Source organism: Simochromis diagramma, unplaced genomic scaffold, assembly GCF_900408965.1.
Source record: "Simochromis diagramma unplaced genomic scaffold, fSimDia1.1 OVJJ01000365.1, whole genome shotgun sequence".
Lineage (NCBI taxonomy): Eukaryota > Metazoa > Chordata > Actinopteri > Cichliformes > Cichlidae > Simochromis > Simochromis diagramma.
The window spans coordinates 285,769-313,758 of record NW_024387230.1 but is presented as its reverse complement, the minus strand read 5'-3'; the positions used below and the strand labels follow the sequence as shown (position 1 = coordinate 313,758).

The following is a 27,990-nucleotide window of genomic DNA, read 5'->3' as shown; positions in this document are numbered from 1 at the left end:
CACAACCACTAGCACTTTATATAGCCTCTGTAGAAACTATCTACACCCTCACTTATCTTAACTGCACTACTGTATAGCTCTGTGTAAATAATCATTCTGTACATTCGATAATCTTTAACCCTACAACTGTTTACAACTTGCATAGTTCCCATTTCTGTATAGCTGTATATCTCAGATTCTGTAAAGTTATTTATTTCATATTCTGTATAGTTTTTCATATTTATATCCTGTTCATATCCTGTACATAGCTTGTACTCACTACAGCCTGTACATACCTATAGTTATAGAATATTCATAACATACTTCATACCGTGTACATATTACATACCATAATAGACCCATTTCTGTAATATACTCACATATCTATATTATTGCTAATATATATTGTAATATATCTATATCATGGCTAAAGCACTTCTGGATGGATGCAAACTGCATTTCGTTGCCCTGTACCTGTGCATGTGCAATGACAATAAAGTTGAATTCTATTCTATTCTATTCTGACTCTGGGAACTGATAAAAAACTGGATCCAGATGACCTGAGGGATCTGGAAGGTCCATACTGGGTCAGGAGGTCACTGATGTATTTTGGTCCTAAACCATTCAGAGCTTTATAGACCAGCATCAGGACTTTAAAGTCTATCCTCTGACGGACAGGCTGTCATGGCCCTGGGTCGTCGACCCAGTGTTTTGAGTTTATTGTTATTATTTTCCAGTGTCTGCTGTTTTGTATTTGTTCTTATGGTTTGAGTTGTGTGTTTAGTGTTTCTATCATCCCTACCTGTGTCCTTCCTCTGTGTTCTGTTCGTGTCTCCGAGTTGGTATTGTGAAACAGTCTGTGAGTTTCCTATTTTACTTTGTAGGTTTGTGTCTTGTTATGCCCATTAGTTCCAGCTGTGTCCCCTTCTGTGTGCCATTTCCTAATTACCTGGTGTGTGTATTTATACTGCGAGTCTGCCTGTGCTCCTCGTCGCGTTGTCTGCATTTCTCGGTATCATTTTGGTATAGCTCCGTGTCTCTCTGTTCCTCGCTTTGTGGCCTCTGTTTGTGTTAGTTTTCCCAGTTTAGGTTTATGTTTAAATCTTCACCTGCATCTCCACTGCCATCTGCATCTTGGGTCCTCTTTCATTCCACCACACGACTGCTGCCCAGCCGTGACACAGGCAGCCAGTGTAAAGACCTCAAAGCTAGACTGATGTGGTCCACATTTTTGGTCTTAGTGAGGACTCGAGCAGCCGAGTTCTGAATGAGCTGTAGTTGTCTGACTGATTTTTTTTAGGTAGACCTGTAAAGATGCTGTTACAGTAATCAAGCCTACTAAAGATGAATGCATGGACTAGTTTTTCCAGGTCCCGTTGAGACATTAGATCTTTTATCCTTGAAATATTCTTGAGGTGATAGTAAGCTGATTTTGTTATTGTCTTACTCTGTTTTTCTAAGTTTAGGTCTGCATCCATCACTATACCCAAATTTCTCGCCTGGTTTGTGGTTTTTAGGTGTATAGATTGAAGTTCTCTGTTGACCTGTAATCATTTTTCTTTGGCTCCAAAGACTATTACTTCAGTTTTATTTTTGTTTAGCTGGAGAAAATTGTAGTAAAATAACACAACGTCTTATTCCATTCAACTTCTTTCTTAATATCAAGCTTCTACTACTACACTAGTAAGTACTAAATAGAAAGTTACTAATTAATGATGATGGACTTTAGAGCCAGTATATAGCTTTATTTCTTACATGTTTTTAAATAATGTAATTTAATGCAATCAGACATTACAAACACACCACCAACTGAATAAATACACAAAATGTGATAAGTATGATTTAACCCTTGGATACACAACCTACCAGTACCTACACTCTTCCACGAGTGGGGTCAAAAATGACCCCAAATAGAAACAATGCATTTTGCTGTAAACTCGGTTGTTATTCTTCAAAATCTTTAAAACAAAGAGTTGTTATATTTTCATATTTGAGGTATTCCTCATAAAACATGTTTGTGACATGAGGCCACTTGCATTTTTATTTATTTTTTCATTAATTTTAAGAAATTGCAGTTTTTGTATCACTTGTATCACGTTTGTATGCTTGCTCTGCATATACTGCAGAAGCTGGGTCTTCCTTCTGAAAGGCACAAGTTGTTCATCCACTGTAACATAATCACTGAGGATGAATTTCTGCCTGCAGTTGACCAGAAACAGGCCACATATGTAGCTGAAAGCTGCCATGTGGTTTGTTTTCAGTCCATAGGCTCTGGTCCTCTTGTCATCAAAGTGCAAGAAACTGTGAATATCTTTAAATCTTTGAATTGACATAGTGGCCTTGTACAATGGGTTATGCAGAGGACTCCCAAAAAACACACTGACTGGTACATCCCAGTTCTTCTCACTTCCTGCAAAAATGGTCAGTCAAATGAAGGCCAGGAGCTTATGTTTGATTACATTTTTCCACTCTTTTCCCCTGTCTGTGGCTACTCTTCATGCCTCCATGTTTGTCCATGTCAGCACCTCTTCTATTAAATTATCAGACATGAACATCTTCCATGCATCTATTGGAGAGACAGTACTAAACCCAGGTGCAAGCCCTGGCCGACTAATTCAGAATATTGTGGCTAGAGCAGTAAGAGGGGCTCATTCTGTTAGACTCAATATCCATTTCCTCTTCAGAGGACTCATTAGAGGACTCCTCTGTATCTGACTGTCCTTGTTCAGTGGGGGGGGGGGCAGTAGTCTGGGTCCTCTATATCTGAGATGTCAGATTCTGAGTCAGTGCCTCCGATGGGCTCTTCATCCCATCCGTCCGGGATCATTTATAGGGCAAGGGCCACAGGGATTCTAGCTGACCTCATAGCAGCCATGTTACTTTAAATATTAAAAAAAAAAAAAATCAGCAAGGACAATGTTTGAAATGCACAGGAAACTATAAACAGGGCTGCACATAAATGGTCCACAGGTGTGCATTTGCTGTCAAAATAAAAGATGTGCACCAGATAAGAAGTTGGGACGCTCGTATGCGTACATTAGATGTTCTGGAGGAGGACAGACATTTGTTCAGAGCTCTAAAGATGTCGAAAAAGCAAGCTCCGTAAGCAATTACTTTGGTGTTCCGCCACCGCAAAAGAAGTGCGTATTCTATGAATTTCCGGGAATACTTTTATTTTGACAGCGAATGCACACTTGCGAACCAATTATGTGCAGCCCTGACTATAAATCATGTATGTTACTGTGTAAAAATTAATTCTCAATCCATCAGAAGTGTAAGTGGGACAGTCAGAGTTGCTAAGAATGAAAGTTTCATAGAAGATTCCACAGGAACTGCTTGGGGTCATTTTTGACCCCACTTGTGGAAGAGTGGGGTAGTGATACAAAAACTGCATTTTTTAAAAAATTAATGAAAAAATTAATAAAAATGCAAATAGCCTCATGTTACAAACATGTTTTATGAGGAATACCTGGAATATGAATATATTACAACTTTTCATTTTAAAGATTTTGAAGAAAAACAACCCCTGGGGTCATTTTTGACCCCACGTGTGCATCTAAGGGTTAATTGTGATTCTAACGTATTGTGTTTATTTATTTCATTTAATGTGTTCTATCTGCAAAACAAGTGATCCAGGAACAAAATAAAAGGAAATTGACTCTTTATAACCTACTTTGACACCATCATTTCAAAGTATATAAATTTTTAAAATGAGGTGACTGTATGAAACAGGTAAGCTGAAACAACACTTTTTATTTTATTATAAAATTAATGATATGAAAATGAATATTTACACTAACTACTCTGCATCACCAAACGTTTTAATCTGGTAGTTAGTTGTACACCTGAGTGAGGCGAGTGAATGATGGCCGACAGTCAACATATTAGACAGCTTGAATACTTATGTTATATTATGATGTAACTGAAGAACAAGAAAAAGCAGGTCACAGAAATACTGAAAGCTTTACTTGAAGTTGGTCAAGATGATAATTAAAAAGAAAAAAAAGTCACAATAGACACAAAACAATAAATGGTAAATTTACCATTTACCATTTCAAAACAAAAAGTGCATATTGTACAAAAACTTAACTGATTTCATTTTACCTACTACAGAGAGTAGATTACAAGACATTTTAAGTGTGACATTTCTGAAAGCCATATTTCTTAATTTAAGAGCACATTGTGTAGAATAAAATGTATCCAGTTGATTTTATTTTTAATTAGTTATTTTCTCATTGGAACAACAACTGTGTATTAATGTAATATTTTAAAATGATATTTTAATATTGTGTTATAGGATACCATAACACGTTACTGTCTAATTGTTCTAGTTCCATTGATTTGTAGAGCTTTGTTTGCCATTCCTTCTATGTCCACTAGTTTACTTAATTTGCCAACTACTAACTAACTAACTTTTACTAACTATTATTATGCTGTAATAATATGCTATAATTTTTAGAGGAAAATGTTACTGATTCTGTTGTTATTAGGCTGTGTGGCAGGCCGGACAAAATATGCAGATCAAAAATAAGGAAACTAAACTGCAAATTTTCTACCACAAAACTGGGAGGAGCACAGCTATAAGGGAGAACACAACAATTTTCATAGCGGAATGCAGATGTCATACAAGTATTTTCCTCATTTGTGTCTGTAGACTGTAGAATCAAAGCAATCCACTTCCTCTTCTCCTATAAATGGGCTGGTCGCTCCGGAGAACACACTGACCAGCTGGCTGCTCTTGATTCTATTATGGAGACAATTTAAATTTAAATTCTAAATTAAGTATGCTGCAGCAGTATATTAAAATTGCAAATAGAAGGTCACCTTTTTCTTATAATCAAGCACAAACATTGTTCATTTGTTGATTATATGTATGTTTTCATTTAACCTAATTACAACTGAAAATCTCTAAAAAAAAAAAAATTAACGAACTCATGCAGCTTTGTGAAGCAAACCAAAGCAGGTCGAGTGACTCATTGAAATATGGAAGCCTATATAGAAACTGTATGTAAGGGGAAAAAAGTACAATTCTAATAAGTTTGAAATCCACTTTTTCAAATTCAAAGAGATTTCAAAGCTGTTCCTGGCTGATGATCCAACACTACTTTATCAGTGATCACAGTGATGTGGTCATAGAGGCCAGCTCGTTGTGACAGTTGTTTTTTTGTTGTTGTTGTTTTGTGTATTTGTTTAAATCTATGTTGTCTTTTCAAATCCAGCTTGTGTTTACTGCATTGACAGTGTGTTTGTGTGTTTGAGACCACTGTCATGCTGAAAAAAGAAAGAAAAGAAAAAGTAATAATTATTTTCCAATCAAATTCACACACAGAAAACACTTTTTGTTTGTTTGTTTGTTTTATTCTTTACTGACCAAGCTAATTTTTGAGAGATTATGATATAAATGAATACATGTCTCAAAATTATTTTTTTAAACACTGATTGTCGGTCTGCATTTTACACTACACTTTCATTACACTTCATCATTAATGTAATTCACTTGATACTTGAGACAATACTTAATTTTTATTTAGCATATATTTGAAGAAAATAATAATTTAAAAAATGTTTTGCTCTAACATATTTTGGTGCATCTAGAAGAACAAGTTGTGGAAAAAATAAGCTGCTAGATTTAAAATAGATTTAAAATTATAGTATGTACAAAATAGTAACCAATGTGGCTGGCCCACCTTGGTTACTTTTAAAGTTCACTACTCATATGTCAACACTTCTCTCATTACAAATAAATCAAGTGTGCACATTTAGTCTTTTTATATTTATTTGTGACCTGCAAACCACCTTTAGAAACGTCACTGCGGCGACTCACATATTTGTTTCTGTCTGTGGGTTTCTCATGTGGTTTTTATCTAAGATGTTGAGAAAGCTCAATGTGTGATCAGCATCACACCAACGCACTGTTTAAAGAGTAACTTTCAAGGTTCCATAAATATCAACATACAAAAGTCAGTGGTTTCTTTTTTTTTCTAACCTAGTTAACTCTTTGAGTAGTCCTTAACTGAACTCCTAACCTTAGCCCTCTTCAATAATAATAGAAGATGTTTAGCTCAGGTTTATTATTCTCCAAAGTTTTGGCACTAGCAAGTTGTCAAAGCTTTTTCTTACTATAGCTTTTTAAGCAGTTAAGGGTGTTAGATCTTTTGTGTTTGTCAATGATGGGTAAATTACCTTTCATCATTCTTGGTTTTGTGATGACAGCATATGTCGCCTGGGTTGACTCCACCTCACTGGCCTCTGCAGACATTAAAACATAGAGCCGAAAAACATAGACAGAAAATTGTTATGGAAAATGTGCTTGTCACAATTTTAATTATTTTGATGAGTTTTTATCAGGCTAACTATTGCATTTACTGGTCATTACAGGACAAGGTCAGATTTCAAATATTACAAAATACAAAAACAAACAGATGAGAACAGTTCATACCTACATATACTTAGTATTTGTCCTTACCTGTGTGTGGGGACGAGGAGGACTGGAGGTTAACAGTTTTATATATATATACCTGACTAACTGGTTATTACTGGTATGAATATTTAGTCAAAACTACTTAAGCTTACTTTGCGTCAGTGGCATTTCTTCAGTGTGACCTTGGATTTTTTGTTGATATTTCAGCCAATAAAGGAGGCCTGCCAGTAGCAGCAGTAGAACCATCATAGAAACACCGACACCAAGGTATAGGTGAAAATAACTGTCTTCAGTTTGAGCACGAGTTTCCAGACTTCTAACAATTAGCCAGCTCTCTGCTGATTCTCCAGTATCAGAGATGCTACATTTGTAGACTCCTTCATCAGATTTGGAAACAGTGGGGTTCATCATGCTTCCTGTTGGACTATGACCAATGGAGATGCCACTTTTATAGAAATCAGCAGTGAAGTTAGATTTTTTGTCCTTTTTTCTACAGTGTAAGGCCATGTTATCTCCCTCCGTTACAGGATTCACAGGGCTGTCCAGGATCACAGGACCACCTAAATGGCACATGATTTGTTAACATATAAAAGTTTCACCTACTACAGACAGTAGATTATTTATCATTTTGATTAAATTGTTGTGTAAAACATATCACATGTACCCGAATCAGAGTGCACAGAAATTTGTGTCGTTATGCTGTGTTTATAATGAGGACGTTTTTGTTTTGTTTTTCTATCAGGAAAAAATATTATATTACGTGCTTGGCTAAATGTGCAATTTCAAAACATATTGACTTACAAAGTCTGCGAAGTTTAAATGAGAAGGTGTAATTCCCTCTTTACATACCAGTTACAGTGATGTTGACAGTGTTTGTTGTTTGTATTCCTGCTATTTCACACCAGTATTCTCCACTGTCACTTGATGGATATGCATTACTAATATTGCAAGGTCCAGTAGATGTCTCCCAGGTAGACGCACATGGTCTAACATGTCCCTTTGTCTTTTTCATCACTCTCCATCCAGTCAGTCCATTCAGTCCTTCACAGCTAATTGAAATCGACTCTAGTTCAAAGAATTGCTGTCTATTTGGAACAACCTGAGGAAAAGCTGAATCTAAGACAGAAATCAAAGGATAAATTGAAGATGATGAAAAAAATTACCATGACAAACATTTTTGAATTTGAGAAAATATAGCTGGAGGAAAATTTGGGAAAAGTTTGTTAGGTTAACTGGCAAAAGGTCAGTGACATGTTTGGGTATTTAGAAAAGAAAATTTTGGAGAGACAAAGTTTCTCAGAAGTACAGATGGGTAGGCGTTCACCAATCTATGAAAAAAATGTTCCTACACAAATTGTGGAACAAATTAATAATGTTACTCAGTGTAAAATTATGAAGACTTTGAATATGTTATCATCTACTGTACATAATATAATCAAAAGAGTCAAAGAATGTGGAGACATTTCTGTGTCCAAAGTAAAAGGTGAAAAATGAATACTGGATTTTTGTCATCTTTAAGCATGACCTGTTCCTAAAATCACTGTTCAAAGAAGAAGACATATGTGAACATGATTGACAAACATATCCATCTTTTTTCAACAAAGGCTGATTTAAAATCACCTCAGAGTATAAAACCAGTCTGTGGTCTGACAAATTTAAATTAGAAATCATTTTTGGAAAACCTGGATGGCACATCCTTTAAGCTAAAGAAAAGAATGGTAAATGGCCTGTATTTATATAGCGCTTTACTAGTCCCTAAGGACCCCAAAGCGCTTTACATATCCAGTCATCCACCCATTCACACACTGGTGATGGCAAGCTACATTGTAGCCACAGCCACCCTGGGGCGCACTGACAGAGGCGAGGCTGCCGGACACTGGCGCCAACGGGCCCTCTGACCACCACCAGTAGGCAACAGGTGAAGTGTCTTGCCCAAGGACACAACGACCGAGACTGTCCAAGCCGGGGCTCGAACTGGCAACCTTCCAATTACAAGGCGAACCTTCCAATTACAAGGCGAACTCCCAACTCTTGAGAGTTCGGAGGAACCAGCCAGCTTGCTATCAGCATTCAGTTTAAAAGCCTGCACCTTTGATGGTATGGGGCTGCATTAGTGCCTACAAACTGCCACCTTGCACATCTGAAAAGGCACCATCAGTGCTTAAATGTATATACTGCTTTTACATGACTATATGCTCCCATCCAAAAAATGTCTTTTACAGGGAAGGTGTTGCATATTTGGGTAAGATAATAATAAAACTGCATCCTGCATCTTTTACAACAGCATAGCTTCAAAATAGAAGATTTTAGGTTGTGAATAGACCTGCCTTCAATTAAGATCTTTCATCATCTGAAAACATTTGGTACATCATGAAATGGAAAATATACAGATACATATCAAATAAGAACAGGAAATATTCTTCTTTCAAAATTCCAGTAACGGATCTCCTCAGTTCCCAGACATTAAGACATTATTAGACTATTGTTAATAAGAAAGGGGATGCTACACAGTCGGGAACATCTATTTTGAAATGGATTGTTGATGTCAAATTTACAATGAGTTAATGTTTTCCTTTGGTTTAATCATTTGAAAGGCTATGCGTATCATATGTTAGTATGAGAATTTATTATTTTTTCCTTAGAAATAAGGCTGTACTATATTTTTGCTGTGAATACATCTCCGCAAGCATTTAACTACGTACCATGTCTTTGAAAATCTCCAAAGTCGACTGTTGTCACCAGCAGCAACAGCATATTCATCACTGCAAAAATGAAGAAACATAATGATTTGCATAGATGTTATATTTTTAATATTTTCTTTTAATTTGTTTTAAATATATACATATTTTTCTCATTACTCCCATGCACATGTTTTCGGAATGACTGACTAAATAACTTATTGTAGACAGAGAAACTCAGTACTCACACAGTCTGATGCCTTGAGTTCTGACCTCCATGTTGTCTTGTTGCTGACTGTGTGAGTGTCAGAGTGAAAGAAAGTCTTTTGTTCATAGGAACTTCCTCTTCCTGTGTTTCTTGTGGTGATTGAGAGAGCAACAGGTCTTCCTTTCCGAGAAACCCTTCTAACAGATATATATTCCTAATTATATAATATAAGAAGTAAAAAAATAAGGTTCGTGTGTGTGTGTGTGTGTGTGTGTGTGTGTAAGATATAGGCATACAGAAGACAGCAGATCTTTTGTATATACACACACACACACACCACACACACATATATATATTTATATATATATAAAGAAGATTTATGAATGTCAGCAGGTAATCCATTGTTTGATTCCTAAAAAGAACAGGCAGAAGAGGAAGGGCAAGAAAAGGTGAACTTGTAAGAATAATATCTGAATGTTAAGAGAGAAATCTCATCTTACTAGTGGTGTTGTGTCTTCCTAAAGTTAATAGGATGTCACCAGACTAATTGCCAACTGCTACACTTTGTTGATGTGCCAAAGAGGAGCAGGACTGCTTGGAATTTGGCTTGATGGTATACAAACACATCATTTAGTGCTACTACTAAAATTAGATGATATTTTTTATTCAAGTATTTTTAAACACACTCCAAATGTACCCCATGAATATTTCAATCTAAAGAAGAAATATTTAGTATTTAACAAAACAATACACACTGTATAGCGAGAGTATAAAACATGACCTATAAGAAAAAAATAATTATAAATATTAATTATTATTTTTAATAAGCAAAAGTGAATGATTTTATGTAAAATAATGAACAGTAATAATCAACTTTTCAGCAGAGGTGTTCTGCGTTGCTCTTTCTCTTGAGTTTTTAGACTTATCAAGTGCCTGTCACCATGATCAAGTTTAAATATGAAACATGAAAAAGGAACACATGTTTACAAAGATTTACTTTGAGGTTTATTATCAAGTTTATTAATATTACACAATGAATATGCATGCAAAAATTGTTGCACCACAACCTACAACGTTAAAAATTGATTTAATTATCAAGTTTCACACCCAAAGCAAATCTAGTCAACATGTTATTTGTAGAGTGTATTTATTACAACAAATATGTAGAGCTGCCTTTTACTGAGGACTGGCTTCCATATGGTCAGTCACACACCATTTACACACATTGGTTGAGTGCTGCAGAAATGGTTGTTCTTCTGGATTGTGCTCAACAGAGCAATGTTGGATGTCTGTCATAGTCACCTTTGGGTTCTTAGTCTACAGCAATTGCTCTAATTTGCTGGGTGGCAAGCTCTGGGAAGAGTGTCATGGTCCCCATGTATTTCTGGCTGTCTCACACTGGCTACTGTTTTTATTTTTGTTTTTCTCTTCCTCTATGCCTCTCCTTCACTCCTCTCTGTCTGGGTGGAGCTTGTTACAGGTTCTCGCTCTTGGCCCACACACCTGCGTGAGTGTCACCACCTGCTGCTGATCTTTCCCCAGCTGTTATTCAAGGCAGTGGCACAGAGCAGTTCGCCACTAGAACGTTGAATCTCCTGAGTTCGAGCTCTGAGCTTCATCTGAGATCTCCCTCTGTATATTCGCCTAACTATTGTATTCTGTGTGTAGATATCCCCCTCATGGACCGGATTACGGACCCTTAATGTGTGCGGCAGCGTGAGTAGAGTTATGTACCAAATGCGGCTGAAGTGTGTGGATTACCCCTCTCCCTGGAGCCCTGGACCCACCTCCCAAATCACTATACATGTATATAGCATTGAACTCTTCCCCGTTGTTAATAAGCTGTGTTCTTTTATTGTCAAAGAACTCTGTCTGTGCATGAGTCTGTCTGGTAGCCATGACAAGAGTCCAGGTGGTTCAAAATGTTTTCCACTTATGAATGATGGAGACCACTGTGCACTGTGAAACTTTAAATGCGCTGAAATTTTCTGTACCCGTCCCCAGACCTGTGCCTTGATACACTCCGGTCTACAGTTATGTCCTTGGACTTGATGTGTCCTCTGCACTGCCAGTGATGGGATCTTGTATAGACAAGTGTGTGTGCCTTTCCAAATAATCTCCAATCAACTGAATTTACCAAACATGTTGTAGAAACCTTTGACAGACAATCAGTGGAGAACAATGCATCTGAGCTCAATTGTTAATACTCTCTATAAATTGTTACCTTTTGTGTAATCTTAAGTTGTTCATAAAAACTGCAGCCGACATCATCCTTTGTATTCCATCCATCCATCCATCCATTCGCTTCCGCTTATCCTGTTCAGGGTCGCGGGGGGCGCTGGAGCCTATCCCAGCTGTCATAGGGCGAGAGGCGGGGTACACCCTAGACAGGTCGCCAGTCTGTCGCAGGGCCAACACACAGGGACAGACAACCATTTGCACTCACATTCATTCGCACATTCACACCTAGTGACAATTTGGATTATCCAATTAACCTATCCCCACAAGCTGCATGTCTTTGGACGGTGGGAGGAAGCCAGAGTACCCGGAGGGAACCCACGCAAACACGGGGAGAACATGCAAACTCCACACAGAAAGACCCCGGCCTGATGTTGGAATTGAACTCAGGACCTTCTTGCTGTGCAGCAACAGTGCTACCCACCGTGCCACCGTGCCCATTTTGCATAATGGAATACAAATACAATACTTTATGTAAAAAATGGTTTGATCAAAATGGACAAATATGACTAAATTAGCTTTTCAAGCATGTTTATTTGTAATACTCATCCAGATTTTTAGAAGTTTGCTCAGTTTGAATATATGTGCTTGAAAAATGATGATTAAAATGATTTTACTGAAAATTGCAGTGGGGGAAGTTTAGCAGGATATGTCATACACATTTTGTGAATATCCATGTCATTTACATCAAATCTAATATATTTTCAGCTTGAACATCATCTATTTGTGCTTTTTTTTCTGAGAACTTATTTAACACATTTCCAAAAGTTGATTCTGTTCATCTGGACGTAGCGTTTTGTAAACGTTTCGTCACTCATCCAAGTGACTTCTTCAGTCTCAACTAACTGCAGGTTTCCCCAAATCTTATAAACAGTACATTTGCATAATGACTGAAACCAGCCCACTGAAGGAACAATGGGCAGGGAGGTGAGTTCCTTAATCATAATTAAACAAATTCTCATGACCATTGATCAACAACCACTGACCAAAACCCACTGATCAAAGACCACTGATCAATGGCCTTGAGTACAATTCACAGAGAGTTGGGGAATGGCTGCAATCACAGCATTGTAAGATGATGACAGATGTACCCTTAGGCCGAGGATGCCAACGTTCACATTTTGGACAGAGAGGACAGATGGTTTGAAAGAGGAGTGAAAGAAGCCATCTATGTCCACTGTGAGCGACCATCTTTGAACAGAGGCGGTGGTTTACGACACCAACTGTCTGCCATCTATAATCCAGTTTTGAGATCCCTTCCCAGACGCCTTAACGCCCACTCACATCCTGGGCCATCTGACCTCAGGAATTCGCATGATAAGGTGGGGCCAGGTTTCACAATGAGCTCACCCAAAACCATGGCTGATTGGGATCCACACCCGCTTTCACACCTTGGCTCATGTGATTAGGTAGAGGATCATCAGGGGTCCTTCATCCCTCTTTGGGGGGAAACTCCCACTGGGTTTAAATCTGGGACTCTCCACCATTTGACCCTTAGAACTGAAGAAGCTTCCCGGATGAGAGGTGAAACGTCTTCAAGCAACTTAAAGAAGTCCAGACGCTTTTCTTTCCAAGCTCCTTAAGATGACCTGGATGACTGAGAACCTTCACAGACCTTAGGCCGCCTCCTCGATTCAGAGATGGTCTTTCCCTTTAAATGACCTCCTTGACTCCACGCTCAAACCAGCGCCACTGGCCTGTAGGTGTAAATAGACTGCAGAGTCCTGGCCTGACGAGGTAGCTCTTCTGTGTTGTGCCATCCGCTTCGCCAGAGGTTGTTTGGTTTCCCCGATGTATATATCCTGGCAATCCTACTGCAGCCAGACACCAGGGGGCGACAGAGACGTTTTGGCTTCATCTTTGGGGAGCTGTCGCACCATCCAGGTTTTCTACAGTCATTGTATAAAACCAATGACAACCCTACCCTAATGTTGTATTTTTGAAAAGGGCAGAAAGGATCCCTTAAAAAAACAACTTTCTTTCTTTAGGACAGTCTCAGAGGTTTAAGATAATATAACAATGCATAATACAATTCTTCTTTTACTCAAATTCTATTCTTAGTCATTAGTTGAAAAAAAAAGAAATGTACCTAGAAGTCTTGTGGAAATTTGTGCAACTTCTCATTTATTTCACAGTGCAAATGCATTTCCTCATTCAGTATGTTTGTGTGCACAATTCTTTCAATAGTTTTTGTGCTTCCTCCATGTCTATGAGACAGGGAGCTAAAATAGGCTGAGAAATGTAATTCAGAATTAACATTTCGATATAACATAGAGATTAGATTAAAAAAAATCAGATAAAGCTTCATGAATCCCTCAAGTGGGTTCCTTTGGGAAACTCACTAAGACTTAATCTGTTCAGAGAAAGCCACTACTGCTGTGAACAGGATTTGAACCTGCACAGGGAATCCCTTTTGGATTCCAAGTCCAATGCCGTAACTACTCAGCCATCACAGATTTAAGGTGTTATAAGGAGTGCATCTCAAAAATTGTTACAACAAATTTAATTTTAGTCAATTTAATTTTTAAGTTTTAAGTTTTTTGTATTTTTGCCACTGTATAACGCAACACTGAATTTAGATAAAACCATTAGGATGTTTTCAAGGTTGATGTTTGTAAGACTGTCATTTGTGCTAATATATATATATATATATATATATATATAATCATTGCTATAAAGTCCTAAAACAGTTGTCAATGTGTGCTAATAAAATGTTTTTTCACCAATTAGAATGCAGCCTTGTGCAGATATGAGCTACATTGCACATTTAGAAAACACAAGGTTCTGCTCTTCTAAGGTGCACGACTTCACACCTTTAAAGGTTCAATTGAGATGTGACTTTTTTCAAGTTCCTGGTTTTAGAGTTTAGCGATACGCTCACTTCTGCTTTTCAGCATACCTCATATACATGTTAAGTTCATTGAAAAGTTGCATCCTGTTTGTTGCAACTGGAAAGGTTGATAAGGAAGTATGTCTATGTATGGTATGGCTGAAAACACACACACAGAATACAGACGCTGATTTTGCTCAGATATGCCTGCCTAAGACTGTCACGTGTATTTGTAATTGTACATTCATGTATGATTGTTTGTTGTCAATAAAAGAGGCAGTGATGAGGAAGTCAGTCGAGGTTGGCTGGGTTCAAGTGAGGGGAGCAGTTCTTGGCCTTGGCCAGCTTCCCTCACGAGTCAAAGGACAAAGAGCTCTGTCTTGTGTTTTGTCTGTCTTGTGTCTTGCCGTGCAGTTGGTTGTCTTTGTTCCAGTGGGCTTTGTGCCTTAATAAACCCAAAAGATGTAACTGAAGTTATTTTTTTTCTTTAATATGAAAAAATGGAAGATAGGAAAGGAACTCGTCTGTGACTTGAAGATAAACTATCTTGATTTCATCAGTTAGCCAGCAGCTTTGGTAACATTTTGAAGAAGTTTGAGCTTTTAAAACCACCCTTCAAAACTGAAGTTGCGACATGTTACAAGAGTTTTGGTTTTATCTTTACCACATCATTTTGAACTGTGCTGACAATGGGTACATAAATGTTTGTGAATTTTGTTTTAATATGTTTTAAAATCCCTGATAATTTAATATGAAGCACTTGTGATCATACTGCATCTAACGCATACTGAATATCACTGGGGAAATAGTTGCATTTATTATCTCTGTTGATTAACGTCAGTTTCAAAATGTTTACATACTGCATAAACAGCCATGATGATCTTTGGCTTTCTTAAAAACACTAGGTGCTTCACCTAAAGCAATTATGTTATATAACTGTAGTTTTGTTTTGTTTGGGTTTTTTTTGTTTGTTTTTTTTATTGCCTCGAGGCAATCGGATGTAGATAATTACAGTGGGGCAAAAAAGTATTTAGTCAGCCACCGATTGTGCAAGTTCCCCCACTTAAAATGATGACAGAGGTCAGTAATTTGCACCAGAGGTACACTTCAACTGTGAGAGACAGAATGTGAAAAAAAAAATCCATGAATCCACATGGTAGGATTTGTAAAGAATTTATTCGTAAATCAGGGTGGAAAATAAGTATTTGGTCAATAACAAAAATACAACTCAATACTTTGTAACATAACCTTTGTTGGCAATAACAGAGGTCAAACGTTTACTATAGGTCTTTACCAGGTTTGCACACACAGTAGCTGGTATTTTGGCCCATTCCTCCATGCAGATCTTCTCGAGAGCAGTGATGTTTTGGGGCTGTCGCCGAGCAACACGGACTTTCAACTCCCGCCACAGATTTTCTATGGGGTTGAGGTCTGGAGACTGGCTAGGCCACTCCAGGACTTTCAAATGCTTCTTACGGAGCCACTCCTTTGTTGCCCGGGCGGTGTGTTTTGGATCATTGTCATGTTGGAAGACCCAGCCTCGTTTCATCTTCAAAGTTCTCACTGATGGAAGGAGGTTTTGGCTCAAAATCTCACGATACATGGCCCCATTCATTCTGTCCTTAACACGGATCAGTCGTCCTGTCCCCTTGGCAGAAAAACAGCCCCATAGCATGATGTTTCCACCCCCATGCTTCACAGTAGGTATGGTGTTCTTGGGATGCAACTCAGTATTCTTCTTCCTCCAAACACGACGAGTTGAGTTTATACCAAAAAGTTCTACTTTGGTTTCATCTGACCACATGACATTCTCCCAATCCTCTGCTGTATCATCCATGTGCTCTCTGGCAAACTTCAGACGGGCCTGGACATGCACTGGCTTCAGCAGCGGAACACGTCTGGCACTGCGGGATTTGATTCCCTGCCGTTGTAGTGTGTTACTGATGGTGACCTTTGTTACTTTGGTCCCAGCTCTCTGCAGGTCATTCACCAGGTCCCCTCGTGTGGTTCTGGGATCTTTGCTCACCGTTCTCATGATCATTTTGACCCCACGGGATGAGATCTTGCGTGGAGCCCCAGATCGAGGGAGATTATCAGTGGTCTTGTATGTCTTCCATTTTCTGATGATTGCTCCCACAGTTGATTTTTTCACACCAAGCTGCTTGCCTATTGTAGATTCACTCTTCCCAGTCTGGTGCAGGTCTACAATACTTTTCCTGGTGTCCTTCGAAAGCTCTTTGGTCTTGGCCATGGCGGCGTTTGGAGTCTGACTGTTTGAGGCTGTGGACAGGTGTCTTTTATACAGATGATGAGTTCAAACAGGTGCCATTCATACAGGTAACGAGTGGGGGGACAGAAAAGCGTCTTACAGAAGACGTTACAGGTCTGTGACAGCCAGAGATTTTCCTTGTTTGAGGTGACCAAATACTTATTTTCCACCCTGATTTACGAATAAATTCTTTACAAATCCTACCATGTGAATTCATGGATTTTTTTTTCACATTCTGTCTCTCACAGTTGAAGTGTACCTCTGGTGCAAATTACTGACCTCTGTCATCATTTTAAGTGGGGGAACTTGCACAATCGGTGGCTGACTAAATACTTTTTTGCCCCACTGTATTTGAATGCAGTACAAAAGCGTCACGCTGTCCACATATATTACCATTGTGGACTGAGTTTCCTTTTCCTTTAATTGGTTTTGCATTCCAGGGCTGTCTCATCAGCCTTAATAAAGTTGTTGTTTTTATTTTTATTTTGGGTCCCTTTTGGGTGCAATTTTAGGACATTGTCTTTTAGATCTTCACCTACATCAGCATGCTCGGCTATTAAGCGTTCTTATATTGACCAAATATTATGATCCCATCATGTTTCCTAGCAAACAACTATCAATGGCCTAAAGCACCCATTGTTTAGCACTGTATCTTTGTTATTTCAGAACAACAATATCCAATTTATACCCACATCAATTTAATATAATAGTATCTACTATAAATATCAAGTGCATAAGTTTGCCAATAACATGAAAAGACCAACGAGTACTCTGTTATTACATCATGATTATTTTTTTTTCTTTTATATTACTAGAGGCCATCCTTCCATTCGCTTATCCGTTTCAGGGTCGCAGGGGGCGCAGGAGCCTATCCCAGCTGTCATAGAGCGAGAGGCAGGGTACAGCCTGGACAGGTCGCCAGTCTGTCACAGGGACAGACAACCATTCGCACTCACATTCACTCCTATGGGCAATTTGGATTTGGTTAATCCAAAATAACTAATCAACCTATCCCCATAAACAGCATGTCTTTGGACAGCGGGGGGAAGCCAGAGTACCCGGAGAGAACCCACACAAACACAGGGAGAACAGAAAGCCCCCGGCTTGATGGTGGAATTGAACTCAGGATCTGCTTGCTGTGTGGCAACAGTGCTAACCACCATGCCACCGTGCTGCCTTACTAGAGGCCATTTCCACCATAAATGCATTCATAAAAAGGGTAAAGTGATACATAAAAATTCACCACAATGCAGGGGGATGCCACAAGTCCCATAAAAACAAACAAACAAACAACAAAAAAAAGAAAAAAAAAATTGGTGTTGATTAATAACTAGCTCGATCAAACATTCAAAGCTACAATCTTGCTTCATTTAAAATGCTTTTTCTTTGCGTGTTTGGCTGTGTCACTTCCTCATTTTATGATAGATGATGAGATAAAAACCTGTATATAATATATGTGATTTCCCTTCAAAGTTTGTAGCTACAGGCTGATACTAAGAAAGAAGAAGCGGTCATTCTGCATCCCCTCTGCCACACTCTTTCTGAAGTTTTATAACTTTGCTGTATCATCTGTATAACCGTGAAGATGTTTCCTGTGTGTGTGTTTGTTTGTGCTGTGATGATTCTGACCCATGCTGCTGGTGAGTATTGTGAGTACAGTTTTATTTGTAAATGGCGGCAAAAAGTTCATTAAGTGTCCTTTTTTCAGTTCTCCCCGAAGGAGGGAGTGGAACTAATCAAACAGGTCAGTAAGCATACTGCAACATGTTTCCAAAAATGTGCCCCTTAAGTTTTTGTCTAATTATATTATCATCTGCAGTTGCATAACATGATTTGAAATTTATTTCCTGTTTGTTTTCTATTTACATGTGGCCAAATGGCTTAATGATTTAACATCAAAACATGTTATTTCTAAGTCACTTTATTGGGTTAATAAGAAAGAAAGTTATACATGAATAAATAAATAATATTTAGATTATAAGATTTAGATTAGTGTCATAAATTAATGAGAAAAACAAACATAAGAAGGGCAAATTCATGAGAAAAATGAAAAAACTGTGTAAACTAAATAGTGTAAATTACTGCAGTTCACCTTTCAAGCTGAAAAGAAGTTTGAACACTTGTGATCGCAGACTACAAGATAAATAATTTAGTGTAGTTGCCTTGGCTCTCTGGCTTGGCTTTGAGATCAATGTGAATAGCACTTACCATTCTGGAACATTTAAATTTACAATGATGGACTACAAATAAAATAAAGGCAACTAATGTCTGTCTTAAATTGGCACAAGGAAATCATTCCCCTGCTACACACATTTTAGATCCTAGATTCTGATGACAATACATTTTTCACACATTTGTTTTTTCTTGTTAACTTTTCATTGTTTCATGTAACTTGGTATTTGTTTTCTCGAGAAAAAAAACAAAACAAAACATTAGCTTAATGTTATTTAATCAGCAGTGTTTTGTGAAATCTTATTTTTAATACACCTCAGCACTGTAATTATGTGCTCTGCCACTTTCTGGTTGAGTAAACACTTGCAGCTGATTTGTTTGGGAGCAACTATAAGGGAAGAGATTTAATGAACTGGCTTCTTGCAAAGGTGGCATCGTATTACTGTATCATACCTGACATCAGTGAGGTCTTTAGATTGAGCCATCCTTTTACAAATGTTCGTAAAGGCGGAGTGCAGCATTGCTGATAGAGATATGGACAAAAATCCAAACATACAGTTTGTATTTAAAAGATCCTGAGCTGAGTTGAAAACAGTTCAGGTCATGGTAGTTTAGAGAAGTTGAAAAAAGAATGCAACTGGACTTCTTTAAGTTTGTGAAGACATTTCACCTCTCATCCAAGAGGCTTCTTCAGTTCACCTAGACTTCTTCACAAACCTAAAGGGCTCTGCAGTTTTGTTCATTTTTTATACTCTCTCATACTCTCTTTTATTATTGTAATGGTCACTTTAAACCCACATTTGGGTGTGAATTAAAGCTACAGAGTGTAAATGTTGATCTCTCTCGGAAAAGTGTACAAAAGTGTACAAGTCATAATTTCCCCCAGCCAAAAGTCACCTGGTCAAGAGGTCCTCTGATTGTCCTGGTGGTTGGACTCTGTTGAGTGGTCGCTGTTTCCTCTACGTTCCAAGACGCATGACATGGGCTAAAGCAGAGGTAGGTTTATTCCATTTGTATTGTCATCCAAAATGGATTAATCCATATCCTTTTACTGTAACTGAATCCAGATGTTGCTCCCTGCTTTCATCTCTATTGAAGAAAAACTGCTTGGTCATGGGGGCCAACCTTGCATCTGTGCACAGCAGCACAGAGTATCATGGGATTCAGCACCTGATAGTGACTGCCAGTCATGACTACCAAGAAACTTGGATTGGAGGAAGTGATGCACAGGAGGTACTTTGTTTAGCCTGTTTCTATTTATCTATGTCTGAATGAATCAGAAATAGATCCTTCCTGCTGTGCTAATAGAATATACGTAAAGCCGACAACGGGGAGAGTATTTACAATGAAACAAACAATGATAATCGATTAAATCAGGAACAGCATGAAAGACGCCTGAGCTGGAGGTAGGTAGAGAATGCAGAAACAGTAGAGTTGCTAAAGCAGATTTAATAGTGTATCTGTGAGTTTTAACAAATGAAGTAGATATGATCTGGGCTTGCATCAATGTTAGCTCATCTGCTGGGACAGTGGCTAAGCTTGACTATTTGGTGTGAATAAAATCGGTGCTATGCACGATTTCTCTCATCTAGAACAAGGCCTGGTTATGGACTGATGGAAAGCCTTTCGACTATTCAAACTGGTGCCCAGGAGAGCCCAATAATCTCTGGCGCAACCAGCACTGTCTGCAAATCAATCATAGCGGTAAACCAGAACACAACATTTCACATGATTAATAAATGTGTAAATTATTTTAAGTGATAACAAGTAAAAGTCAAAAGGATTGTCTCAGGTTTTGATTTGTGTTGTACTTTGCTGATTTTTGCTTTTGGATCTTACAGGTTCCAAGTGCTGGGATGATATAGCATGCAGCAAAAGTCGACCTTCTGTTTGTGTCAAGAAAATGTGAAATTTCTGTCAAAATACACACTGTTTGGTGTGCAGTGGCTTTTGTTTTACATTCTTCATTTGGCTTTACAATTTCTGTTTCATCTTTTGTCTCTAGCATAAAAGTTTTGCAACAAAATAAAAAGTCTATGTCATGAATAGTGGCAATCCCAACCGTAGTTCTTAACCCTAGCCTAAACTCTGGAAAAGTAGTTTTTCCGTAAAAAGTATTGCTCATCTTTGCACATCTTTTATCTGTAAACTCTTCTTCCTATGCAATAATAAAACTCTCAAGCATGGCTGTGTGTTGCCTCACTTGTGTGTGTGTGTGTGTGTGTGTGTGTAAAGTCACTTGTGTCTACATATAAAATGAAAAACTCAAAATTTGGTTAGCTTTTTTTTATATACATTGAAGTAAAACTATGTATCTGCCAGGGGAAACCTTGCATTTGTGCACAACATCAAAGAGTATCATAATATTTAGAATCTGATAATGACTGCTACACATTTATACAATGCAATGCAACCGGGATTGGAGGAACTGATGCACATGAGGTGCGGTCAAAAATGTTTGAGTTAAATATAAAATTATTGCAGGACTGCAGTGGTCCTGCATTAACTGCAGTAACTTATATTTGGTGGTATGAATCGATCAGAGACATACCTGTGCTTCCATGTGCATATTTGGAAAGTCACAGATGGGGGAAAAGGAAATCCCTGCAGAACAGAACAGGCATTGGCGACATCGGATATGACATTGATTAAAAACATGCATGAAAGTGTAGGGGTTGGAAGTTGTTTGGGGGTTAATGCACAGGAGGTACTTTAACTGTGCAAAATAACTATTACCCTCACTAATCTTAAGGAACTGAGGAAAGAGTGGTAGAAAATTGTTGCTCTTCTTATAAGGGAAATTGACAATTCAATGACCCAGTTTAGAATAGACCCTTTGGTGTTCCATAAGAGTCTTTTTCTGGCCAAGGTTATTTTCAATAGCTTTCATTTCAACCTGATCAAAAAATAAAACTAAAAAGCACTGATCGCTGATTTCTGATCTTGCATTCTTTGGTCATAACTGTGTGTGACCAAGGTGACCGAACTAGTCAGAAAATGTGATGTGGGCTTTTCTTAAGGTCATCTGATCTGCTGCTTGATTTTGTGGCCTGCCTGAAAAAAGCATTGCCCTATCCTAACTTCTAGAATAATGTTAGGGTTTTGAGTGAACATTTAATTTTTGCAAAATTAAATGTTTCAAGCAGCTGCTCCATGATTGTGCTTTTCGATACTCTTCGATACTAATATAATATTCAGTATATTGACCCATTAAGAAAGCACTTATACTATAGTGACAACCAGACTGACTAGCATTAACTGCTCTTAAGGACATTCTGATAAGCTATTCAAACTTCTAGATCTGCCCATTAATTTATTCACAGACAAACTCAGTTGCTCCATGTGCTGCATATGTCTGTGCAGCATTTCTTTATGTTGCTCCAACAACAGGGTTCTCTCTTTGACCTACTGGTACCAGTCCTTCAAACAACAAACTGTCGTTCTAAAAGTGCTGTATCATCAATTCGCAGACAGTATTAGTAACATTTTGCAGAAGTAACACTCCTCAAAACTGAAGCTGATACTGTTTCATAAGAGTCTGTGGTAATTGGAGGGTGCAGACTAACACTAATACTAAACACACTTTGCATGGACATATTAGTAAAAGACGGATATTGTTCTGGAAGCCTTGTGATTTACTATCTAGTTGTTGCTTCCGTGTTTTTTTAGAGAAGAGGATTTGTAATGGCAACTCTTTCAAACAAGCCATACTTGTTCAGTCTTTTTATAGGTGTTCTTTCATGTGCTTAACCATTTTATATGTTAAACTAGGCTTGTAGATGTAGCTTTTGGTTTTTTGCTCTTTCTCTGAGCATTGCACTATCTGTGCCGATGCCATGTATAGAGAACTCAGAGTAGCATAATCAGGTGTGGGAACTTGGAGTGGTGACCAGTGACAGAGACAGAGAAGGAAAGAGAGAGCAGAGTGAGAAAGAGAGCAAAAGAAGTGAAGGCCTCTTGGCAGGTCAGGCTTACCTATCCTATCACCAAAAAAAGAAAGAAAGAAAGAAATCAATAAAATAAATTCAAGTGGCTTAACATCCTGACTAAAATGAAGAGAAATGTATTTCCACCCCTATGGTTATCAGGATTGCTGTGTAAAATTATTTGCAATATGTGAAAAGTTGCTAATCTGGCTCTTGTAGGCAGAAAAAAAGCATTACACTGCCATCTGTGTGTGAAAGAACAGTCTATTTGATAGTCTGAAAGAAGGTGGAGCTTAACCAGCTGAGTCAAACCCCAGTTCAGAGGAGGTGGCCTTCATCCAATGCTCTGCTGCGACATACAGCTTACATATACAAGACACAAAACACAAACAACAGCACCACCCTCATGTGGTGAGAAACTAAAATGATATTCACATGCTTAACCCTTTAAGACCTACCATAGAACCAAGTCCACCAGAGCTTATATTATATTTTTACATGTTGTAGAGCCATTTTTTGGGAGCATTTCAAGTTGCTATACATCAATACAATCACTACAGCCTAAATTTTAATAATATGTATGCATTAAGTGCATAGTAATTACATAAATTGCAAAAAAGATCAATAAACTACAAAAAAATTTAAAATCGTTTTTGTTTTTTTAACATATATTTCTAGTTAGAGAAATTTAAGAGGCTTATCCCTCAAAACTGTAAATACAAAAAAGTTGCACAAAATAGTTTCCCACCACAGGAAATTTATTTTGAGTGTCTTCATAGTTTTATTTTTGAAATACACCAATTTTTATACACTGCAGGAAAAACGAAAATAAATATTATACTGCAAATTTGCAAAAAAGCAGCATATGCATCACAATAAACTTTTTCCAGCAGTGCAATTTGAGTCCTAAGCATCCCAGAAACGACACAGAAAGTCATAAAGTCAAACATAACTTTTAAAAACACCAGTATAAGCTCATGAGGCCTTGATGTTAAAAAACTACATTTCCGCAAAAATGACGTCACTTCCGGTTTCGGGCAGGTCATGGTGGGCATGCGATAGATCGTGCTGATGGACGTAGGAAGTGTTATGAACAGCTGATCGGATCGGCAAAGCGTGTTTCTCGAATGTTATGTTTTTGTTGCTGCAAGCGCTTTTTATGCAGTTTTTGCAAAGCCATATGTGGAAGGAAACTGTGACCTAGGACAAGCTGATGGCACAAGATGTAAGTACAACTCCTCCAGTTTCACATGCAAAAAAACTTATTGCGCTAGCTTACGTGGTTGCAGTGCTACCGGGATTTAAAAATAGTTACACAAAACGGAGCATGCCCGCTCTGACCGGCTTTAAAGGGTTTTAATATAAAGTTACGGGGGCTCCCCATTTGTGTTGCTCATAGAAGTGAAGATGGTCTCCAGGGCTGGTCTTTCTTTTCAAGGTTTAAACTGTGGTATAAAAAAGATGATATTTTTTTTTCTCAATCACCTTTTTGTGTGAACTTACAAATCTTTACAAATACAAATAGATTTGCAATTTTTGCAGTTAGTGGTAAAATAATTCAATCCAAGCTGTAACTTGTTTAGTGCCTCCCAATAACCAAGCTATGATATCCTATGTTGATGATCCCTGTCCCTATTGTAATGATTGTTGGTACATATAACTAACAGAACCACTTAAAAAAAACTTTATGGTGATCAGGTGAGTCTGTGGTAATTTTTGAATTCTGTTGATTTAAAGCACAACGTAAGTCATCTCAGGGCAATTAGCTGGATAAAGACCTTAGTACTATCATCTATCCATCCATCTATCTCCATTAGATGGTGTCTGCTGAGTGGAGAAAGCTGTGAGGTATGCTCAGAAATAAACACTAACCAGGTTGCTCAGGAAATACCCTTGATTATGATGATACCTTTCAGTTCGGTCTTGGGAAAATCTGTACACAACATGTGACTAATACAAATGTGACAAATGTAACACAAAGAAATAATGGTGGCTTAACTTTCTCACTAAAATGAAGAAAAAAAGTTTTCCACACCTACAGTTATCCAGATTGCTGCACAAAAATATTGCATTATGTATAAAGGTTCTAATCTGCCTCTTGTAGGCACAACAACACTTGTTAGCACAGCACAGCTCTCTCTGTGTGACAGCACACACTGTTTGATATTCTGTAGGAAGGTGGAGCTCAACCAGTCAATTCCCAGTTGAGAGGAGGTGCCTTCAGTCTTCATCCAATCAGTGGCGTGTCCTGGGGGGGGCACAGGCCAGACTGGCCACCCCAGGTGCCACCCCAAAGGCAAAACAATAAAATTCAATCAAATATCCGATTATGTTTTCACGGGGAAGCTCAGATATCAGAGTGTAAGTGAATGCAGCATCGGCTTCTGCGCTATGTGCATCACGTTAGCAAAGGTAGGAGAGCCAAACGCGAAAGACGGCACTGCAGGAAACACTTTTTCGGTGAAAGAAAATGAGGACAGAATAAATGTCCCGGTAAATAATATTAAGTTTGTTGAGTTTAGTAAACTCCTTTAAAATTAGAATCCCAAGGAAAAAATAACACTTAAAGAATTATTGCAGCCGTCGAATATTTCAGACAGTATGCTACTGAGGGGAGCTAACATAAGAGTTATGAGTTATAAGATGTAATCTAAGTCGTAACATTGCTGTATGGAGCTGCAGATTTGGTTGCAGGTTAACATAGCTGGACTGGCCATCGGGCATACCGGGCATATGCCCGGTGACTTATTTTTTATTTTTTTTGTAATGGCATGAACAATGAGAGGTGGTGGATTGGCCAGATGCAGGTCGATGTGTAAAAATAACTCAGTTGTTTGGTGGTGTCTATGGTGGAGCTTCCACAGAGGCCAGCAGGTGGATGAGGGAAGGTGAGGCAGGAGGAGAGACCCGAGGCAGCCGCCAGTCCGAGTGTCAGGTGAACTGAACTTCAGGTAAGAAGTTATGACCTGCAGTCTATCTGGGTCAGATATGAACCAAGTTTAGGTGGAGTTTATTTTCGTTGTGCTGACTTTTTACCCTCAGTTGCAATAACTCGTACTGCGTTCTAGCCAGCCTGACGGAGTTTATATACAGCTGGGTGGGTGCTATGATGTTACTGATAGTGAACTTTATTTTATTCATAAGGTTAGTAGAGTTGCCAACGGCTCCTTAAAAAAATGGAATGGTCCCTCATTCAGAGAAAATATTACGCGTTTCGTATTGAGCTGAGAAGAGACGCAGTTTGTCCCGAACTTTAGCTAGAATGGAAAAAGACACAAAGCTGGAGTTATTCTGTAGTTACGCTGCACAGCTGCCTCTTCTTCTCTCATTCTCTCCCCCTGCCTCTCCTGTTGCTACTTCAATCACGAAACTGATCAATGATCAGCTGATCGGCTTTTCCCTCTTGTTTGTTTATCGCCCACTTTGCACCAGAAAGAGGAAACCAGCGGATGTCGCGCTAAACAACAGCAGCACGTTTGACCAGCTGTTGTTAGAATTTATTTAATATTAATTTCTAGTATCAGCTGATGTTTGCTGGAGCCACAGCTGTAAAGCTGCTGGTCATGATGTCGGTTTGGATATGTGGTGAGAGGGAAACATGAAGATGAAACCAGGAGATGTCCTTACTGAATCATCAGAGCTGAACAGGTGATGAGAAACAGGTTTACCTTTTAGGTGACATGAATGAGTTGAAGGGAAGTTATGAACTGTTTCTGAGAGACAAATAACACCAGGATCCTTTTTTAGGTAGCTGACAGCTGGTAGCTGTGCAGGTGCGGGTCTAGGAAAGTTTTGCCAGGGGGCCTGTAGGGCATTAACAGGGAAAGGTGGGGCACAAAGAAATATTTTTCTTTCTTATTCTCATTTCAAATATCTCGCTTTTATTAAATAATTATCTGAATCTTACAACCAAAGTTTTTATCTGACGTAAAATGTATGGAAATCATACATATACCAACAAGACTGTACATCACTGTCACAACAGCGTTTGTTTTCATTCAAAGTCTTTATGGCTTTAATACCTGGTGGGCCGGTCTCTAGTCAAAATGCCTGATTTTCTGTCCCAGTCCAGTCCTGCAGGTTAATACTGGCAGTGTCATCATGCCAGCTGACTGTATTTCATCATCAGCCAGTGTTGTTCTTGATCAATATTACCAAAGTTTACCATAAGGCAGCATAGAAAGTATTTACTTGCTTTCAGGTTTTATTCAAATGTTAGTCTTTTCAGTTGTTTCCCCACTTTTTTCCTGTTTCAAAATCAAACACCAGTTTGTGAGAAGATTATCTTCTTTTTTTAACAGGCAGATAAAGTTTTACATTGGCTAATTTGTCAATTGTTTGTTACAAATGTTCATATTTTAATATTCAAAAATGTTTTTGCCCAAAACATATGTGCACTATATGTCAGTAAAAATACTATGCAAATATTGCTGTCCTTGAATGCTGAGTAAACACTGACAAAGCACTGATTGTATCTCTTGTACTTTATCAACGCAGTATCTAAAAACTTTGCACCATAGTGGTTAAAATCTCATTCTAATAAGAGTTAAAAGCGCATTCGGTTATTAGGTTTATAGGATTATTGAATTATGGTTAACGGTTGGTAGAATTTTTTTTAAACATTATCTGCCAATTACATCTGCCACCCTTCTCCAAATCTGTGCCCCTACCTGGCCCCCCCCAACAAAAATTTTCTAGACACGCCACTGCATCCAATGGCCTGCTGCAACCTAGAGCTTACGTAACAGAAAACACAAAACAGGAGAAACAGCACCACCCTCACGCAGGAAGGAACTAAAATGATATTCACACACTGAGGACAAGTTATGGTCTTCGTAGCTGCAGTGTGGTCACAAATAATGTGATGTTCACATTTAATACAACAGTAACAAATTCAGATATTTCAATAGGGAACAGCCAACATTTCAAAAACATTTCAGTTGACTTGAGAGGCTGAACGCTAACACAAAAGTATATCGGCACCCAGTGTAACTTTTTTCTACCATTGTGTAGACATTGTGTTGTGTAAGACAACGTGGAAAACCCCTGGTAGGATAAAGATTATAACTTGGCTCTCAGTTGGCTTCTTGTATGAACTTACAAATTTTTATTGTATATAATGTTAACTATTTTCTTCCTGCTATATGATGGTTGATTGATCATCCACAGTGTTGAATTACACTGAATAAACTTAAGCTTGTACTGTAATTATGAGCAGTTTAACCCCAATACATAATCATGCAGAAAAGATTGCTTTGGCTGCTAAACT

At 38.2% G+C, this 27,990-nt stretch overlaps 2 protein-coding genes and 1 non-coding gene across 3 annotated transcripts; 1 reads left to right on the top strand and 2 right to left on the bottom strand.

The window, feature by feature from the left end:
* Positions 1–3,994: 3,994 nt before the first annotated feature.
* Positions 3,995–9,460, bottom strand: LOC120746878 (high affinity immunoglobulin gamma Fc receptor I-like). Its single transcript, XM_040052387.1, has 6 exons — positions 9,327–9,460; positions 9,103–9,162; positions 7,250–7,516; positions 6,553–6,960; positions 6,163–6,228; positions 3,995–4,723 (listed from the first exon to the last, which is right to left on the bottom strand). The coding sequence occupies exons 1-6, from the start codon at positions 9,355–9,357 to the stop codon at positions 4,668–4,670; spliced, it is 888 nt and encodes a 295-aa protein (XP_039908321.1). The 5' UTR covers positions 9,358–9,460; the 3' UTR covers positions 3,995–4,667.
* Positions 9,461–13,898: 4,438 nt separating this feature from the next.
* On the bottom strand, positions 13,899–13,980 carry trnap-ugg. The gene has a single exon. It is a non-coding gene; the product is annotated as a tRNA-Pro (tRNA).
* A 4,122-nt stretch (positions 13,981–18,102) lies between these two features.
* LOC120746812 (ladderlectin-like) lies at positions 18,103–20,981 on the top strand. The gene is made up of 6 exons (XM_040052308.1): positions 18,103–18,263; positions 18,332–18,367; positions 19,682–19,791; positions 19,894–20,028; positions 20,388–20,499; positions 20,637–20,981. Exons 1-6 carry the CDS (start codon positions 18,209–18,211, stop codon positions 20,702–20,704), a joined length of 516 nt encoding a protein of 171 aa, XP_039908242.1. The 5' UTR covers positions 18,103–18,208; the 3' UTR covers positions 20,705–20,981.
* Positions 20,982–27,990: the final 7,009 nt, after the last annotated feature.

What these genes read in the sequence shown, in the direction of transcription:
- LOC120746812 (XM_040052308.1), top strand. Translation starts at nt 18,209, where the DNA reads ATGTTTCCTGTGTGTGTGTTTGTTTGTGCTGTGATGATTCTGACCCAT. An exon ending in GAGTGGAACTAATCAAACAG is followed by an intron (nt 18,368 to 19,681) that starts GTCAGTAAGCAT and finishes AATTTCCCCCAG; the next exon opens with CCAAAAGTCACCTGGTCAAG. An exon ending in TCTGCAAATCAATCATAGCG is followed by an intron (nt 20,500 to 20,636) that starts GTAAACCAGAAC and finishes TGGATCTTACAG; the next exon opens with GTTCCAAGTGCTGGGATGAT.
- LOC120746878 (XM_040052387.1), bottom strand. Translation starts at nt 9,357, where the DNA reads ATGGAGGTCAGAACTCAAGGCATCAGACTGT. An exon ending in TGGAGATTTTCAAAGACATG is followed by an intron (nt 7,517 to 9,102) that starts GTACGTAGTTAA and finishes TTTCTGTCTTAG; the next exon opens with ATTCAGCTTTTCCTCAGGTT. An exon ending in TGTCAACATCACTGTAACTG is followed by an intron (nt 6,961 to 7,249) that starts GTATGTAAAGAG and finishes TGTGCCATTTAG; the next exon opens with GTGGTCCTGTGATCCTGGAC.